Source organism: Halictus rubicundus, chromosome 10, assembly GCF_050948215.1.
Source record: "Halictus rubicundus isolate RS-2024b chromosome 10, iyHalRubi1_principal, whole genome shotgun sequence".
NCBI lineage: Eukaryota > Metazoa > Arthropoda > Insecta > Hymenoptera > Halictidae > Halictus > Halictus rubicundus.
In genome coordinates this window covers 15,861,493-15,878,189 of record NC_135158.1, presented here as the reverse complement: position 1 = coordinate 15,878,189, position 16,697 = coordinate 15,861,493, and the positions used below count along the sequence as shown (strand labels likewise).

Below are 16,697 nucleotides of genomic sequence, written 5' to 3'. Positions count from 1 at the left end.
TTCGTCGCCACAACATACACGCATTTTCAAGCATAGGTGCGACAGGACCAAACGACCAGACACGACGAAATACGATCAGATCAAACAAAGACTGAGTGACGGAGAAAGAGGATAGTCGGGAGGCGCGCGGGTTCGGGATCTACTGTTTAGTAACCGCCGAAAGACGTCATATTCGCTTCGATTTGGGGTGTGCTTCGCCGGTAAAACGTGTTTGCCTCGCTGGAACGTGGATTCGCGATATCACCACGCTACCGCGTCCGAATTTCTGTGACGAACTCGCATCGATACCGTGTATCCTCCCGACGTCGTATCTTCGAACATCCGTGTCGAAAAGTAATGATCAAACCGATTCGAAATCGTAATTTATCGTACCGCCAAACTCTGTTATTCTGTCGTAGTCGTAGATGGTCGTAGGTACGTACTTTACACGAACAACATCGAAAAATCTCGAGAATATCGATATTCATATTCTTTTAGACTTTCCTATGTTTCGTTTCGTCGTTGTTTCGTCGTTTAAGGCAAAATTCTCGGAAATCCTAATTTCATGGGATATCGTGTAATCCATTTGAATCTCGTGTACGAAGAAACATTAGCACACGACGTACAGTGGAAACGTTGAACTGGCGATAGTTTAAAATTATTGCGTTCTGATCTGCGACACTATCTTTCGAAGCATTCGTTTTAATGTTGTGCCGCGCAATTACACAAAGATTTTCACGCATTTTCTCTTATTCGGAATGAATCGACAAAGGCCGAGTTAGAGAAGAAAGAATACTCGTTGTGAAAGTACAAGCAACCATGCACGTATACTGTACACATGTATATCGAGCGAACAATATTTTTATTTTACACTATGTCGACCTTGCTATTTGAATCGTCCGGACATACGGTCGAATTGGCATGCCCGAGAATTCGTTACAGTATGGGAATTTTCAAACAAGTAAATTCGTCGAAGAAAAACTTGCATCGAAGGTAGGCTGAGATTTGTGACAATGTTTCGTGACCATAGAATTTGTCAATATTGCACTTATCCCGGCCTATCGAAATGCAAAATATACCATCGACGAACACAAACGAGGAATACGTTGGAGAAACGATAAACACGGCGTCGTTGGACGACACGATTGTTTTCGGCGAACTTGTCGAGCACACCGGCAGGTTGGGATGTGGGCATTATTTGTTGTTAGATTAGATCAAATTGCACTCATTCCGGCCTGCTGGATCTGCTCGATCGATCATCCGCTGTTTCTGATGCCGAGCGAAAACGTCGTTCAGCTTAAACAACTTTAAACGTTCGATTCGTGTATTTACGAATTTATATTTATAAAATGTCCATCGTTTGTACATCTTTCTAGTTTGTAAGTAAAATTCGTGTACAAAATGGAGAAACGTATCAAACCCTACATGTTTTGAAATAAAATGAAGAAATTTAAATATTTTCCAGACTTATCATTTCAACCTTTCTTTCCTGTAATCACTTAACGTTAGTACTGAAATTTTTCGTTCCATTCGATATCGTAATACGAGACGCGTAAAAGTATCGTTGAAACTATTTTCTACGAAAAATTCGAAATCAAATTTTGTCCAAGACGAATCATTTTCCTAATCGAAGATACAAAGTAACGCGCGAAGAGTACAAATAATGAAACATATAATGTCATACCAATGACAAAGAAAGCAATAGTACGAAGACGCCTGCAATAATAAACTCAAAATGAACGAGAAAGAAGAAACACGATCGTGGTAAGATGAAACCTTTCTTCGATGTATTTCGAATGAACGCAGTTCCATATACAATATGCGATCTTATTGGTGCAAGCACAACAGAATATAATACTGTAAATACATATATGTATAGTATAGGTGGATATATATATGTATAGCATGATAGTGTTCTCTAATCTATCCATGCATACGACAACAATAACCCAATCGCAATCGTACCGTCGCCGCGTCGTTTCAGATTCTATTTAAATACTATCCGATTCTCTTTTGGCGGGTAGAAGAAAGAAAAAATACAAGGAGAGAGAGGAAAAAAAGAGAAAGGGAAATTGGTTGAAAGGAAGCGTGGAAAAATTACGTGCGAGGGGTTACATTACGTTCGATCGAATAAGAAAACACAATAAGAGCAGTGGGGTCGTCCTGGTGGAACACGAATCCTGTTTTTCATTCATATTCTTCAGGTAGAAGACGTGTGGTTCAACGTGGTGCAAGCATCCCCCTTTAAGAGTCTCACGGTTTGAAATAAAACACCTGGCTTCTTCCAAATGTGCGCGGCATAGGTGTACATATAGTCGGTGTAGTGTGCGCCTACATACACGCTACACGCTACACGATACGCGCGTGTAGATACGTATACAGATACGACACGGTCACACTACGCTAGACTGCGCGAAAGAGCGCGGGCACGGGACTGTATTCTCACGGCAAAAGAGAACTACTTTTCTTCACGGACTGGTTTTGGTTTCCTTATAAACTTTATTCACTTCTGTATAATATGCCAAAGGGTACACTTGACATGTGTGCATGCTAGCACATCTATATATGCATGTATACGTGCACCATTCATATGCTAAACAATAAATGCGCTGAAAGAATCTCTATCTTGTAGATACGACTGTGCAGCTGTCACGCACACGAGCGTCTATATGTACGAACTCATTGCAATTTCAAAAAGAATCCTCCTTTGACGCTCAAACTTTCCAACGATACTTATTTATCGGTAATCTTCGTTTTACAACAGTCAACAAACAAATAGTCAAATAGTCAATATTGTTATTGCGACCTGTGAGTATACGTAGTACAAAAAACAAGATACGATCAATTCCGTATACCTGATTCCGTTTTAACGATCGTTTCCGTAGTTATACAAATTGAATTTGTATTTGATAGGATTACATCGATATTATACAATAAGGAAGTATAGGTATACATTCAATTTTCAATGTTCCATTTTATGAATACAAAGTAAATATGTATTAATTTGATTTTTAATATGTATATGTCATCCGGAATCTGTAACTTAAAAAAAAATCCTGCAGGTAGGCAAACAAACAGATGCACCGGTAAAAAGTTTAGGCTTAGGGTTTAGGCTATCTAAACGTTCGACAATACACGTTCTTTCTAACAAGTACAATACACACTCTCAACTCTCAACCCGCTCGAATCTGCTCTTATATGCGAGGCAATAAGATACAAAAAATTGTACGAAGCCCACTTGTATTAATAGATTTTTATGTTATCGTATTTTTATTGTACTTTAACAACGTATAGTTGTCTTTGTAAACGATCTTCAAGAAATACGTAAAATGAATCATTTGAAGCAGATTTCTTACAGGTTAGTAATATGTGATTTTCGTGAAAACAACAACGTAGCTAACATATAATGTTTTCTTGCTTTCTTCATTTTATGGATGTCACTGTATGATTCTAACATAAATATTTAACAGGTCTCCATTCTGTAGGTTGCAAAGATCGCAATCTTTAATATCAAGGTTAAGTTCTAATATACAAATACCACCTAGGATAGAACGAGGACCCACGGATATTTTACGTGTAAATAGACGACAAAGTTTTACTCGAAATCTTTTTCAATACTTGACATAGAACTACATGAAATTCTCTTCTATATTCTACATTGAAGGCTCTTGATCGTTCGGTGCCAAGAGATCCAACGAGTACCCCTTATAGGTACCAAGACGATCCCTTTTTAATCCCAGTGAAAAGATCGGACTATCGTGTCTATGCACTGTCGTACGAGTCTGGTAGAGATACAGCAATGTGGATTCACAGAGAACACGCAAATTACTTTCCGAAAGACCTCTCGGTACCCAGAATCAAGGTATATGTCGTCCAATACGATGGAATACCATTGAACGTCCATTTGAATGTGGTATTTAATGGTTTTTGGTAATTTTTTTGCAATTTATAGGCATTTGTGCCACCAGTAGTGTATAAGGACAAAAGTCAAGTATCTGAAGAGATCTTTCTGAAAGCTGTAGCGGAAACTAACATCTCGGAAGCGTTAGATATTTACAAGCTGTTGGAAGGTGATGTTTCCAATAAAGCCAAACAAAGTTTTTTAGAATTGTTATGTTTCTGTAATAGTCGAGAAGGTATATTTCAATTGCTTCCAAACGAACGGTGGTTCAATAAACCAGAAGCGCAACTGATTTGGATGTAAGTACACAAAAACAACGAGCAAGCATTTCTATTCTTTTTCAACAACTTTATTTTTCAGACCCAATCCTCTGGTGGAGGAGTTATACAATTCCTTGAAAACTCAAGATTTCGCAACAGCAGCTAAGGCTCACAATACTATGATCTGTGGCTTTGCAAAATGGAAAAAGGTTTAGTACTTTGAATTTGCTTATGAAATAGTTTATCAAAGTGTAATGCATTACTAACTGAAAATTTTTAGATAGATGAGACTTGGCTGTTGTATGAAGATTGTCAGAAAAATGATATTCCGTTAAATGTCAATACTTTTAATTATTTGATCGAGCTACTTGTAGAAACCTATTCACCGGAGGCTGGTTCAGAATCAACAAGGGCTGTATACAATATTCTCAAACACATGAACAACAATGGAGTTCAACCGAACGTTAGGACATTGAATGCTGCTCTTAGCGTAGCTTCTTCAATGGCAGACATCACTGCAGCTGAAAATCTTGCAAAACACCTACTTATAGAATTTAAAAGACTGAATATAAAACTTTCATTGGCATCGTATTATTATGCTATTATCATATTTACTCGCGCAGGTAAATATTCCTCATACATGTCGATTTTAATTTGATTTTGAATTGAAAAAACTTGATGTTTGGTAGGCGATGCAGTGTACAATTCTTTCATGGACATTTTAAACTCGGTAGCAGAACAGAATTTCTCTATTCAGGATCCTAAAGATGTAAAATTTTTTGTCACTGCTATGGACACAGCTTATTATACTTATTTTGACAAAGAAGCTGGTGAAAAAGTGTATGATATTCTTTTTACCGGAGATAATTACCAGTTCTTACACAACTTATCAAACGTGCGGTTCTTTTGATCACACCAAATACTTACCCAGCGATTACTCGAATAACATATATTCCAATTACAGGAGTCTGCCTTCTTCTATGTGTACCTGAGATTGATGTTATCGACAACCACGATTCCAGATTTCTTGAAACGTTACCAGAAAGTTGTTCCCAGTTTGTACATACCAGATTATCGCATTTTTAAGGAAATTTTAAATTCTATGAAACTATACCCACCGGAAGATATAGCAGAATACTTACCAAAATTCTGGACAGATATGGAGATGTTCAAGGTTTCGGACACAGATTTGAGTCTGAGTGCAATGGAAATTATGTCACGGGCCGTTTCGCAAGCCCAGCCAGTGAAAGCAACATTTGCAAGCGCGGCTCAAGGAACTTGGATGTATATAAAGGTTGAGTGTTCGCATGCGTTGCATTGGAAAGTTACTATAAATTACGTTCCTACCTAACAAAGATTTCTTATATATCATAGGATGAGATGGAACATCAGAACAACGCTCAATTTTCCACTGCTACTATCGGTCACATAGCATTACTTTTATTAAGAAACGGCAATGTGGAAGAATGTAACGAAGTTTTAAAGTATACTATCGAGAATCTCAATTCGTTCATACCAATGATGACCAAACAACAAGTAGACGAATTATTTGAATTATGTATTTCGGAGCGTTATTTTACAGAAGCCCTTGTACGTACTTATAGTTGTTCTCTTAACATATTTGCTTTCAAGCGAAACATATTCACTTCATTTCTTTTTTTTTTCTTTTCATTACAGCTTGTTCTCGAATACTGTCTACATGCGGGATTCCAACACGTTGTCGAAATGGCTAAACAACTGCATAGTAATGATGCACATTTGGATGACCATCAGCGCAATAAATTGAAATATTTAATGAAAGCCGATGTAGTATAATCTTTAGATAAATTTGAATTCGACGCAATAAAGAAATAAATATTTGTAAGAGCTTGTAATTTTGTGTTGTGTTGAGATTTTTCTATTACTTTGAAAACGTCAACTGAAACTATCGCGTTGCTGTATTGCATTGAAAGTTTACGAAGAATTTCAATCAATATGTCATTCAAAGAATAAAAATTACACGCGTCATTGGAAGATATTAATGTCCTTGTCCCTCTAGGTAGGGTACGTACGATTAATAAATTAAGTTGTATAGGCAGTGGGAGGTACTATCCTCTTGTCACTCAAATACTTATTTCCTGCATCGCATAGCTTAACATCGTAACTCACTCGACCATTTGAAGGAGTGGAATAGTGCGGCACCAACTGATACCAGTAACGTTAAACCAAATCTGGCGAGGTCGTTGAGAAGAAGTCTCTTAGAAACGTATTCGAGGACGAACACTATACATATCGATATTCTTGGACTTGCTTGGACGGCGAGCAGAGAGAAAAAGAGTGATGGACAAGAAAGGAGAAGATGCGCGTCTTACATTGGAGGATGTACGCGAATTGATAAAGAAAGACGAACCCGAGGTGGAGATTCACAGTTTGGAGGAAGAACCTGGCTCTGGAAGAGGTGACAATTACACGTCTATGCTCTATCGTATTCGTGTGAAAGGTCAAGAACGGAGGGAAACAACCGGTGGAACGATCGAATGGATCAATTACGAACGTGCGATCATCTACAAAGTGTTGCCCCGGTCGAGGGAACATCGGGAGGCGTTTAAAAGCGAACTGCTCTTTCGAAACGAAGTGGCATTCTACACGTACGTGTGGCCGACCCTGAACAAGTTGCAAACGGATGGCAAAAATGTGTTCAACGGCGTTGCCAAAATATATGCGGCGCGTGTCGATCTTATCGCTATGGAGGATTTAAGAGAAAAAGGTTTTAAAATGGCAGACAGAAGGAAGGGACTCGAGCTCGACCATTTGAAGGGAGCTTTAAAAGCCTTGGCCGGCTTTCACGCGCTGAGTTTAACGCTCCGAGAAACGAGGCAAGTCGAACATTGTCATTGTCATTGTCATTGTCTTTCCTTTTCATCTTCTTTATGAATTAGTGCGTGCCAAATGCACGGCCGAGTATCTTTATAAATACGTAACTATAAAGTTTACAATGCGTATTTTACATATGTACATAACACGTGTTTCGAAGGCCGGAAGAGTTCGCGAGACTGACAGATCCGGATGGAGGTCAATGTATACGGGAGGTGCTTTTTCGACCGGAAAACGAAGAGTGGTACCGACAGTATTACCAAGAAGCTGCGAAAAACGCTATTGAAATGGTATCCGAAGGCCTTCCTACTCGCATGGAACACAAGAGAACAGAGATAATGGAGAAATTGAGAGCATTCCTAAACGACGACGTATTTTTTCGTACAATGAGCGAAGTCGCTGCCGTAAGAGGGCCCCTTACCGTTTTTTGCCACGGCGATTGTTGGACTAATAATATTCTCTTTAAAGATGACGCTGATCCAAACGAGGAAGTACGTACTACAGTCAACTTGACGTTTATTTTGCTAAATTGATTGCACGAACGTTCTTCGTATAAATTCCATATAAAAATGTATAAAACTTGTACATATCAGGTTCTTCGTATAACCCATAGCCCTCTCAGCTAGGATCCGTGTGAGAATATTAAATTATGAGATCTGTTTCTTTTAGTACAATTTTATTATATAAATCTGTAAGATTCTTATATTACGGTTCTCCTGCTATCTTTTGTTTTTCCTTTCTTTTTTTAATCGTTATATTTCACGAGGGAAGTATTACTTCGGTGGAGGTGGTGGTTGGTGGTGGCGGTAGTAGAGGTGATGGTAGAGCAACCAAATTCTCCTGTAATTTTTCTGTAGTCGTTCCGTTAAAAATACGTGTGCCTCTTCACGTAAATAAATAATATTCTACTACTCTATTCGCAATAGAATTAGTCTCTAAATAGGAATTTTCTTGTAAATATTGTTTGCGTACGCGGATATAACTGAGCATAACAGAAATGAACATGGTAAAAGAAATTTGAACCGAAATTGTTGGGTGTACGTAAAGTAAAACAAACTCAATTAATATTGAACGCCGTCTACAATGTAGCAAGAATTTCGATTACGTTCGAAAAAACACGACATCGTTGTTACAGGATGTCTGTTTGGTCGATTTTCAATTAACCCGAGTCGGCTCGCTCGCTCTTGACCTCGTCAACTTTCTGTACTGTTGTACAAGTGGGGATATTAGACGGGCTCATATGACACAGCTTCTTCAGCATTATCATTTTCATCTGATGTCTTCGTTGCACATCCTTAATCCAGAACATCCAGCGAAAGATCCGTCGGTCATGTGGGAACTGTAAGCAATATACTGTAAAATTTGTTTCTATACTAGTCAAAAAAGATCCGGTTAAACAAAGCCGAAGAAACATTAACATCTGGCCGTTTCACAGATTAAACGAGGAAATGCGACGGTGTGGACGTTTCGGAATAGGTCTCGCATTGGACATCTTACCGATCAGCACGTGCAAAAGCGAAGAAGCACCAGACATGTATGAAAAACCGGAAACAAGCAAAGAAAAGCAAACAATTCGAGGACCGCCGCGCGGAGGAGCTGAATGCGCGCGTCTCATGACTGATTTAGTTTTAGAACTCGTAAACAATCACGCTTTGTAACTCGAGCATCACACGATCTTTGCAAATCTAAATAGCCGAAATAATCGAAATAACCGAACGAATGTATGGAATGTATGGTTCAACGAATGTATGGAAATCAAGAATCAGAAGAGAAGTCGACGACTACAACAACAATGGTTCTAAAAAAAAAAAAAAAACACGAGAAAAGGTTCCGTCGAACATTGGCGTTTCCCAAAAATGTTTCCACCCAGTCTGTGTGTTAGTAGTCGCGTCAGAAATTTAGGTAAGTCAATGGATAAACGCAAAGAGATCGATAGAAAAATATCGTAACTTCTGTATCGCAGAAATAATATATTCAGTATTAAAAATTTCATTTATATTTTGTTTGATTTCGTGACTTTTCGCGATCGTTCAACAAATATCTCTTAATAGGTGAAAAGAAATTACTTACAAAAGACCTACGACTGTTGCGGAGGCGTATGAGCTGCTGGTTGTTGGGCCGATGCCTGTGGACTCGGCGGTTGCTGTTGCTGTTGTTGTTGTTGCTGTTGTTGTTGCGCGGCCGGTTGCCAAGGTGGATGTTGATTCTGTTGTTGCTGCTGTTGTTGCTGTTCTTGAGCTAAACGTTGATGCGCTTGTTGCCTCGCTCGAAATTCAGCGGCTTTTAATTGTTCCAGGTGGAACTGTTGCCTCTCCGTGATCAGCTGTTGCCTCTGATACTCGAGACCTTCGCGTTCCCTTTCCATCGTGGTTTCCAGCTCCTCGAAATGTCGCAGTTTAATCTCCAACTTTTTCATTTGCGTTTCGACGAGCAACGCCACCAGAGACTTGATTTTTCGTTCTTCCACGGCAGCCAAATGCTTCGCCTTGACGGCAGCTGCCGCCAGTGCAGCGGCGGCTGCAGACTGTAGTTGAGCATCTCGCACTACCTAGTTTCGAACAAGGAAGAAATCAGAATCGAATCGAACCGAATACAGGATCGTAATACCAGAGCATTGTCTCTACCTTATCCTTCTTCTCTTTCGCTTCCATAGCCTCGACGTCCACAGGCGTTTTCGTATCCTCCTCCGATTCCTTCATTTCATCCTCTTTCTTTCCAATCTCCAATTGAGCTGGCTCAACTTCGGATTCTTTCGGTTTTTCCTGTTCCTCTTTCTTCGTTTCTATCGGCGTCGGTGTGGCCGAATGCGGCGAGGTAGCAGCCGTTGTCGGTACGCTTCCGGTAGTCGACGGTGTTGCTGTGTCGTCTGGAGGTTCGGGCGGACCCGTACCGGCTATACCGGATTGTGCCAAGCCTGCAGCTGGATCAAACTTGCCTAAAAAAAGAAGTAATGATGGAATATAACAGATATAGACTAGGAAATAGACGGGGTTTGTTCGTTACCGTCCGAGTTCGCGCTGGCTTGGACGTTTCTAAGATGTTGGTCCAGCAAAGCGGCTGGCACTTGATCCTTGATAGCTGCGAATTCCTCCATGGCAGCTTTCGCGGCACTTGCCGCCACTCTGGGATCAACAACGGAAGCCAAAAACGCGACTGTGCTCATAACTGGATTGCCTGCTTTCGAGAAGGGCACCGGTTGATAAGCCAAAGGACCCAAACCTTCCGGTCCCCCTTCCTCCAAATACGGATCCTCTATCGGAAGTCGTAAGAAATGTAAAATGCACTCGTCTTGGGTCCTTGAGCCAACGTGCTCGCACACTTTATTCCAATCGTCCTTGTGCAGCTCTAATCCCTCCAACAATAACAACGTCTCCTGTTCCGTCCAGTCGCGGGTAGCGCCGGCAGCTTGCTTATTCTTCAAAACTGCCGGCTTTCTCGAATACTGATCTATCTTTAGTCCAAAGTTTGCCATCGCTCCGGCCGAAGCTTTTTCTTCCGATCCCATCACGTTCGACTTCTTCTCTAGATCGAGCAAAGTTTTCGCAGCGGATGGTTGCGGTGTTTTCGGTGGGTTTGGATTCACAGGAGCCAAACCCGACGGTGTATCCGACAGTACATGGAAATGCGACGTTGGCGGTGGTCCCATAGGCGTTGGCCTCGACTCCGCGTCCACCTGATAATTGATAAGTCCCCATTGCTCCAAGAACGCGTGTACACGCATAATCGCGCATACATCGCCGGCTAAGTTGCGTCTGCAAGCGGTAGACGTGATGTACTCGGTAGGATTTAATCTGTAGGTATCGATCATAAAATTCCTGTACGCCAAATAGATTTCCGGCGTTTTCGATTTATTTTTACCATTAAAAAACTCCGACAGAGCTCTCTTCTCGATGGTATGGATTGAATTGTAGTCGAACCAAGCAGAATAGCTGGGAACGACGATGTGATGAGTTTGCTCTGTTACATTGTCTTCTGGCTCGTCGCCTTTGCTTCCATCGCCCCTTTCTTTGCTAGCATCTCGTTCTTCCCTGTCTTGAGTGCTTTGAGAACTTCCTTTGTCGCCTTCTATCGGCTCATCCAGATCTGCCATGTTACCAGATTTTAACGGTTGGAGTTCGTTATCCTGTTTCTTGCTTCCCGTGGTTGTTAAGGTGGCACCGCTGGTCGGAGCATTCCCTTGACCTGTAACCGGTGGATTTGTAGGCGTAGCCACAACTTCTACGATCCGAGGTTCTGCCGGAGGATCCTCCATTCCTTGCGTGAGATCGTCCTCCTCTTCTCCCGTGCCGCGAGACTTTTTCGGAGTCGCTAGCGACGACGTCGAGGAAGCACTCTGGACACCCGAAGGCGCTCTCGCGCTTTTACGTTTCCCTAGTTTCGGGGGTGGACTAGGAGATCGTTTTCGTTTCGGCTTTTTCGCAGAGGGTGGCGGATGCGATGGCTGAGCCATTAAATCCTCCACCGAAAGCCTGTACTTGTGTATTTTTTTCTGACCATTCTCGTCTATCTCGTAATCTTCCTCGTTCATCCATTCGTTATACTGATCCAAGTCCAGCGCCCACGTTGCCGATACTTTGTACACTGATTTCACGCTAGTACTCGCAGATGTCCCTTCCGGAAAATCCCAGGGAAGATCTAAACTAGTCCAAGAATCGTAACTATCCGGGAAGTAATACCAATGAAGAAGAACGGATCTTTCGCGCCTCATGCAAGGTCGCGCGTATTCTTCTTCCATAGGATCCACGGAAGGATAAATAATGTGTGTAGCGTCCGCTTCATTCTCCGCGATGGTGCCTTGGTGTCGCCGAACCGCTTCTTTCACTTTTCCCGCTGTCGATTTGTCTACGTCTGGTCGCACGTATATGTTCGGTACGGTGAAACATCTGTTCTGAACTAAAGCTCGTTCCGCTGCCACCAACATTTCCACCGTTCTATCCATTCGAGATCCTGACTGAAAGAACAATTATTTACCGATCATTGTAGTATTGTAGTACCCGTACGTATTTACTCAAAATACTTACCTTTCCGACAGGAAAATCGAATCTGCGCCATCCTTGCTCTTGCTTAATACGAAACGCGGTTGCAAGAATATGACATAAACCACCACCTGGTTTGAAATCTAAGAAACATTTCATCTGAAAATATTATCATTCGTATCAATTTCATAACGATATTCTATAACTGTATGATAACGTTCGGTTATACTTATCGAAGAGTACATACAGGAAGTCTGGTCATAGGTGGTTTTGAAACATTTTTTCCTAAATTATCTTCTTGGAATTGCAACAATTGCACTATCAAAGTAGCTAAACTTTTATTAGTAGGAGGGTCCGTTTGTACATACTGCAAAACATAAAGCAATATTTACATACAGTCATCGATACTAGATGATATTAGAATATGGATTTATAAAAAGTGCAACGGTAACATAAACATTTTAATGGACACAAGATTTAGAACCTATATCGTATAGAAAATAATTCTATTAATGTTAAAATGCAGTTAGAAACCCACGTAGTGGGATAGAAAGGCACATATGCAAATGATTAAGTTTATGTACTCCAAAAGTTCTTGTGGAATTTGCATCGTTTCCCAAGCAAATCCATTTTTTTTATAATAAAATTGGTCTACTACAGGAATCACTGAGACCGTATTTCAAGTAAATCAGAATAAAAAAACCACGCTAAAGCGTAGAAATGATCGTAGATCGTAGAATAGTAGTTCTTGGAGGTTTGACGCCGGGTCTTTGGACGTACCTTTTTGCAGTTTTTTAACAGCCACTGTTTCACTCCGTCGAGTTGTGTGAGAATTTCTTGGGATTCGAAAAATTTTGCATTGGGACCTCCGTCCTTTTTCGGTCCTAATGCGAGCATCTTTTACGAAATATTCACTTGAAAAATTGTCAGATACGCTGTAAGAAAGAACGCCGCGTTTATTGCAAACATGACACGCCTCTGAAGTTAGTCAGAGCTACAGCATTTCTATGAACACACATTTCGACGATGAAATTATAAGTAGACGTTTTCAATGAATGATTTGCAAACTTTGTTCCTGGTTCGCTAACAATTATTCATTATGAAAGTCGTAAAGAAACACTTATCATCCGATTAATCGGTTAACATTTAATCGTTCACTGAAAATATTTCATCATAAAACGAAATTCTACCAAATTGTACACGGACTGAACGGTGACGATTGGTAGACATGTTCTCGCACGGTCTCTAATATGGTGGATCAATGTTTTCCGATGATACGTATACAGTAGGTTTATTCATAACCTAAAATAATTAAACTTATCATATTGTGTGAAATTACTAAAATTTGGTACGTGACTAACTTCTACTAAAATACTAAATAACTTTGAACATTTTTATCGTAGATTATTTTCCGTATGCACACTTACTTTCAGGTACAATAAGTATGTCCGATGAGAATGACGTCGATATAAACAAAGAATTTGAAAATTTATTGTTTGCCGAAGAAAATGCTCAAAACGTTGGTTACGAAGAAGGTTACGAGACTGGCAAGCAGCAATTGATAAAAGGATTTCATTTGGGTTACCACAGAGCAAGTTTAATAGGGGCACAGTTAGGATACTACTGCGGAGTCTTGGAACAATATTTAAACACGGACAACCCGAAATCGCAGAAAGCAACTTTTATCGCAAAACAACTTCTTCAAGATATTTCTGATTTTCCAAGATTTAATAGCGAAACTGTCGACTTTTTTGAACGCGTAGATAATATCAAGTTCAAATATGCCAAATTTTGTGCATTAGCAAAGACGTCTTCTTCGTATCCAGAAACAGACAAACTTGAATTTTAATGAAAAAGAAAAGTATATTACCATTATGTATGATAAACGTTTCGAAGAAATTTTAAATTTTATAAACATATACGACAAATTGATAAATTGTCATATAGTCGATTTCATTACGGATGACTTGTGGAAACTGTGTTTGCCGGATGAATTAAGACTAGAGTTAGAAAGCGATGATATAGAATGCTTTTACTGGATGGAGGATGATAGTCATCCTGTGCTTAATCAATTTGTGAAACAAGCAAGGTCTCTTTCCTTACAGTCGTGTTCTACAGAAATAAATTCAAAGGATCTTGCGAATGTATTACCCGTTGTTAACGATCTAAGTAAATGTAAACACAAGGATGTAAAAACCGAATTTATGAATGTTAAAAAATCACACGAGGTTGAATGCCTTGGAAATATTGTGGGAGCAGCAGCAGCATCGACCGGAAGTTTAGTAATAGATGCTGGTGCTGGCAAAGCGTATTTGTCAACATTCTTAGCTGAAAATCATAATGTTCCCGTTCTCGCGATAGATTCTTCGCAGTCATGTTGCAAAGGAGCAACTTTTAGACAGAACAAATTAAAGAAGAGAACAAAGCATTCTCAAAATTTGGTATTTATGATGCTTTGCTATACTTCATGTACATTTCCATTTAATTATAAAATGCAAACGTGATACAGTTTATTTTAGGTCCAATACATAGTCAACGAAATAAACGAAAACACAAACTACATAAAAATGATAAATGAACATTTTCACGAATGGAAATTAGATAAAAATCTTGTATTAACCGGTTTGCATGCCTGTGGCTCTCTTACCCATTCGGTTATCAAAACTTTTCTAGCCACGAAAGATATACATCTTTTGTGTATCGTGCCTTGTTGTTATCACTTAACAAACGAAACGTTAAACCAGAGGATCAGTTTTTCTAAAAACGCTAGAATGCTAGCACAACAATCCGTCGAAAGAAGCACTAAAACTAAATCTGTATCTTCATCGCTGTTTTACAGAGCAGTTTTACAAGTGGTACTCCATTCCATGGGTATAATACTTCCTTTTTCTGTTCTATCGATAATTTCGACTTTTGGTATAACCTTTTATTTTTCTTTTTATTTCGTTTATTAGGTGTTTATAATGCTAGAGTAGGTCGAGGAGGACCCTTGCACGATTTTCCAAGTTATGCTCTGTGGGCATTCTCAAAAATTGGAGTGGTACCAGAAAAGGTATAACATTTATGATACGACAATTACAAACGCACAAATATGTTCATTAGAAATGTTAAAAACCCCATTACAGATACCATCTGTGGAAACGCTAGAAAGTGTGTATCGATTACATGAACATTTGTCTAAACGATTTTATACGTTTCAAATGTTACGAATACACACAGGTCGCGTATTGGAAGCGGCTATTATGCTGGATAGAATATTGTTTTTGCAAAAGAGCAACTTATGTTCGAAACTTGCTATATTACGTTTATTTGATCCGATCTTATCGCCTCGACATTATGGAATCGTAGCTGTCAAATAATACAAAACAAAAAAAGGATATGATATCGATAAAAATAATTTTTTCATACACAGTATGTACACAGTAATTCTCAAATCTCGGACCACGCGAGTAATTAAATAGTTCCACAAATGCGACGACATTTGTTGTCATACACAACATATTTTTTATAGATTCGATAGAATAGTGTGTCATTGAGATTGGTTTGATTCGAGATAATCCTTGACAGAGGTATATCCTTCTTCCTGTGCTACAGGAGCTAAAATTCCTGTTGGAGGTAGACCGCTCCTGGTCCTGCATATACTGCAATTACACAGACCTCGACAGGGTGGACAAGCCCATTTCTGAAAATATACAACAAGATTATGGTAAAACTCGAAATCAAATATAATCTGATATTACAGAAAACTAACATAATTACAATGCTTACCGGATCTTTTAATGCTTCCAGCGCACTTTCACCGTACCTTCCCCTCAAACAAGGTCCACAAAATTGTCCTCTCACTCCGATACATTCTCCCGATCGACAAACCGTCTTCGTGTCTAACGTTTTCTGTCTACACTGATGACAACTAGTTCCCTTAATTTTACAATATTTTTTCTTACTACTCTTCTGTGCTATATTCTTCAACATGTGCTCAGTAATTTCATCAACTGAAGGTATGGTATTTGGATCGTAAGGTGCTCTAGTAACTTTATAACCCCCTTTCCTTTTAGCTGCGTATACATCGCTGTCGTCGTCGTCGGTATCGTATTCGTCGTAATCATCATTGTTATCGCTATTAATACTTTCGTCGTGTTGTTCGTTTTCCTCATCTACGTCGCAGACTCCCATTTTCATTAGATCGATGGAGCGTTGCGACGATTTTGCCCATGGGAATAAAATCTGTAATTTAGGCTTGTTTCTCTTAGACTCGTCCAAGTTATCTCTACTACCGCTTCTCGAGGAACTTCTGGTGTTGTATTTTTTCCGTAATTCAAGACGAACGCCGTTGACTTTAAAATCGTTGTCACCGATGGCACCAGAGACAGTTCTGCGTCTCTTCTTCGGCGGTTCGTTTTCCTCATTTTCCGTGTCTTTGTACTTTGATTTCAACACATTGAATTCGTTCGATTGGGTTTTTAGATCTTTAAAAAAGTCGGCAAACTGAAACGTACGGAACGTACACATACATACCGGGAGAAAAGTATTTATAGGTTAGCAATTTGAAGTGTAAACTTACATGGAAATACTTACGATAGCGTTTCTTTCGGCTATGTTCTTTTCTCGGAGATGATCGTAATCGTCTTTGTTCATCATCGAATTATTGGTTCGGAGCAATTATTCCAGAGAGTAGTTTAGTAGTAAATTACCGACTGTTGGACGGTCCTCGTTTGAATGGTACACAGT

The 16,697-nt window shown here is 39.7% G+C and overlaps 6 protein-coding genes across 8 annotated transcripts; 4 read left to right on the top strand and 2 right to left on the bottom strand.

Annotated features, from left to right (window-relative positions):
• The first annotated feature begins 3,038 nt into the window (after nucleotides 1–3,038).
• On the top strand, nucleotides 3,039–6,014 carry LOC143358055 (small ribosomal subunit protein mS39). Its single transcript, XM_076794908.1, has 10 exons — nucleotides 3,039–3,337; nucleotides 3,450–3,555; nucleotides 3,644–3,841; nucleotides 3,932–4,179; nucleotides 4,241–4,349; nucleotides 4,421–4,763; nucleotides 4,830–5,035; nucleotides 5,105–5,434; nucleotides 5,515–5,730; nucleotides 5,818–6,014. Exons 1-10 carry the CDS (start codon nucleotides 3,309–3,311, stop codon nucleotides 5,953–5,955), a joined length of 1,923 nt encoding a protein of 640 aa, XP_076651023.1. The 5' UTR covers nucleotides 3,039–3,308; the 3' UTR covers nucleotides 5,956–6,014.
• Nucleotides 6,015–6,292: 278 nt separating this feature from the next.
• LOC143358057 (uncharacterized) lies at nucleotides 6,293–9,178 on the top strand. Of its 2 annotated transcripts, XR_013082919.1 has the most exons (5): nucleotides 6,293–6,995; nucleotides 7,154–7,484; nucleotides 8,129–8,334; nucleotides 8,429–8,895; nucleotides 9,045–9,178. XR_013082919.1 is itself a non-coding variant. In XM_076794912.1 (4 exons), the coding sequence occupies exons 1-4, from the start codon at nucleotides 6,460–6,462 to the stop codon at nucleotides 8,649–8,651; spliced, it is 1,296 nt and encodes a 431-aa protein (XP_076651027.1). In that variant the 5' UTR covers nucleotides 6,293–6,459; the 3' UTR covers nucleotides 8,652–8,994. The 2 variants fall into 2 exon arrangements, 1 of the variants encoding a protein (XP_076651027.1); XM_076794912.1 differs by lacking the exon at nucleotides 9,045–9,178 and having other exon boundaries at nucleotides 8,429–8,994.
• On the bottom strand, nucleotides 7,653–12,890 carry Mor (SWI/SNF- related protein mor). 2 transcript variants are annotated; one of them, XM_076794905.1, is made up of 7 exons: nucleotides 12,750–12,890; nucleotides 12,217–12,336; nucleotides 12,015–12,128; nucleotides 9,997–11,944; nucleotides 9,618–9,928; nucleotides 9,064–9,541; nucleotides 7,653–8,346 (listed from the first exon to the last, which is right to left on the bottom strand). In XM_076794905.1, the coding sequence occupies exons 1-6, from the start codon at nucleotides 12,864–12,866 to the stop codon at nucleotides 9,071–9,073; spliced, it is 3,081 nt and encodes a 1,026-aa protein (XP_076651020.1). In that variant the 5' UTR covers nucleotides 12,867–12,890; the 3' UTR covers nucleotides 7,653–8,346; nucleotides 9,064–9,070. The 2 variants fall into 2 exon arrangements, with proteins under 2 accessions (XP_076651020.1, XP_076651019.1); XM_076794904.1 differs by having other exon boundaries at nucleotides 7,653–8,332.
• A 292-nt stretch (nucleotides 12,891–13,182) lies between these two features.
• Nucleotides 13,183–13,955, top strand: LOC143358060 (uncharacterized). Its single transcript, XM_076794916.1, has 2 exons — nucleotides 13,183–13,317; nucleotides 13,403–13,955. The coding sequence occupies exon 2, from the start codon at nucleotides 13,414–13,416 to the stop codon at nucleotides 13,816–13,818; it is 405 nt and encodes a 134-aa protein (XP_076651031.1). The 5' UTR covers nucleotides 13,183–13,317; nucleotides 13,403–13,413; the 3' UTR covers nucleotides 13,819–13,955.
• Nucleotides 13,844–15,328, top strand: LOC143358058 (putative methyltransferase-like protein 25). The gene is made up of 4 exons (XM_076794913.1): nucleotides 13,844–14,410; nucleotides 14,489–14,840; nucleotides 14,924–15,021; nucleotides 15,095–15,328. The coding sequence occupies exons 1-4, from the start codon at nucleotides 13,844–13,846 to the stop codon at nucleotides 15,326–15,328; spliced, it is 1,251 nt and encodes a 416-aa protein (XP_076651028.1).
• LOC143358059 (uncharacterized) lies at nucleotides 15,248–16,680 on the bottom strand. Its single transcript, XM_076794915.1, has 3 exons — nucleotides 16,545–16,680; nucleotides 15,738–16,454; nucleotides 15,248–15,651 (listed from the first exon to the last, which is right to left on the bottom strand). Exons 1-3 carry the CDS (start codon nucleotides 16,605–16,607, stop codon nucleotides 15,499–15,501), a joined length of 933 nt encoding a protein of 310 aa, XP_076651030.1. The 5' UTR covers nucleotides 16,608–16,680; the 3' UTR covers nucleotides 15,248–15,498.
• Nucleotides 16,681–16,697: the final 17 nt, after the last annotated feature.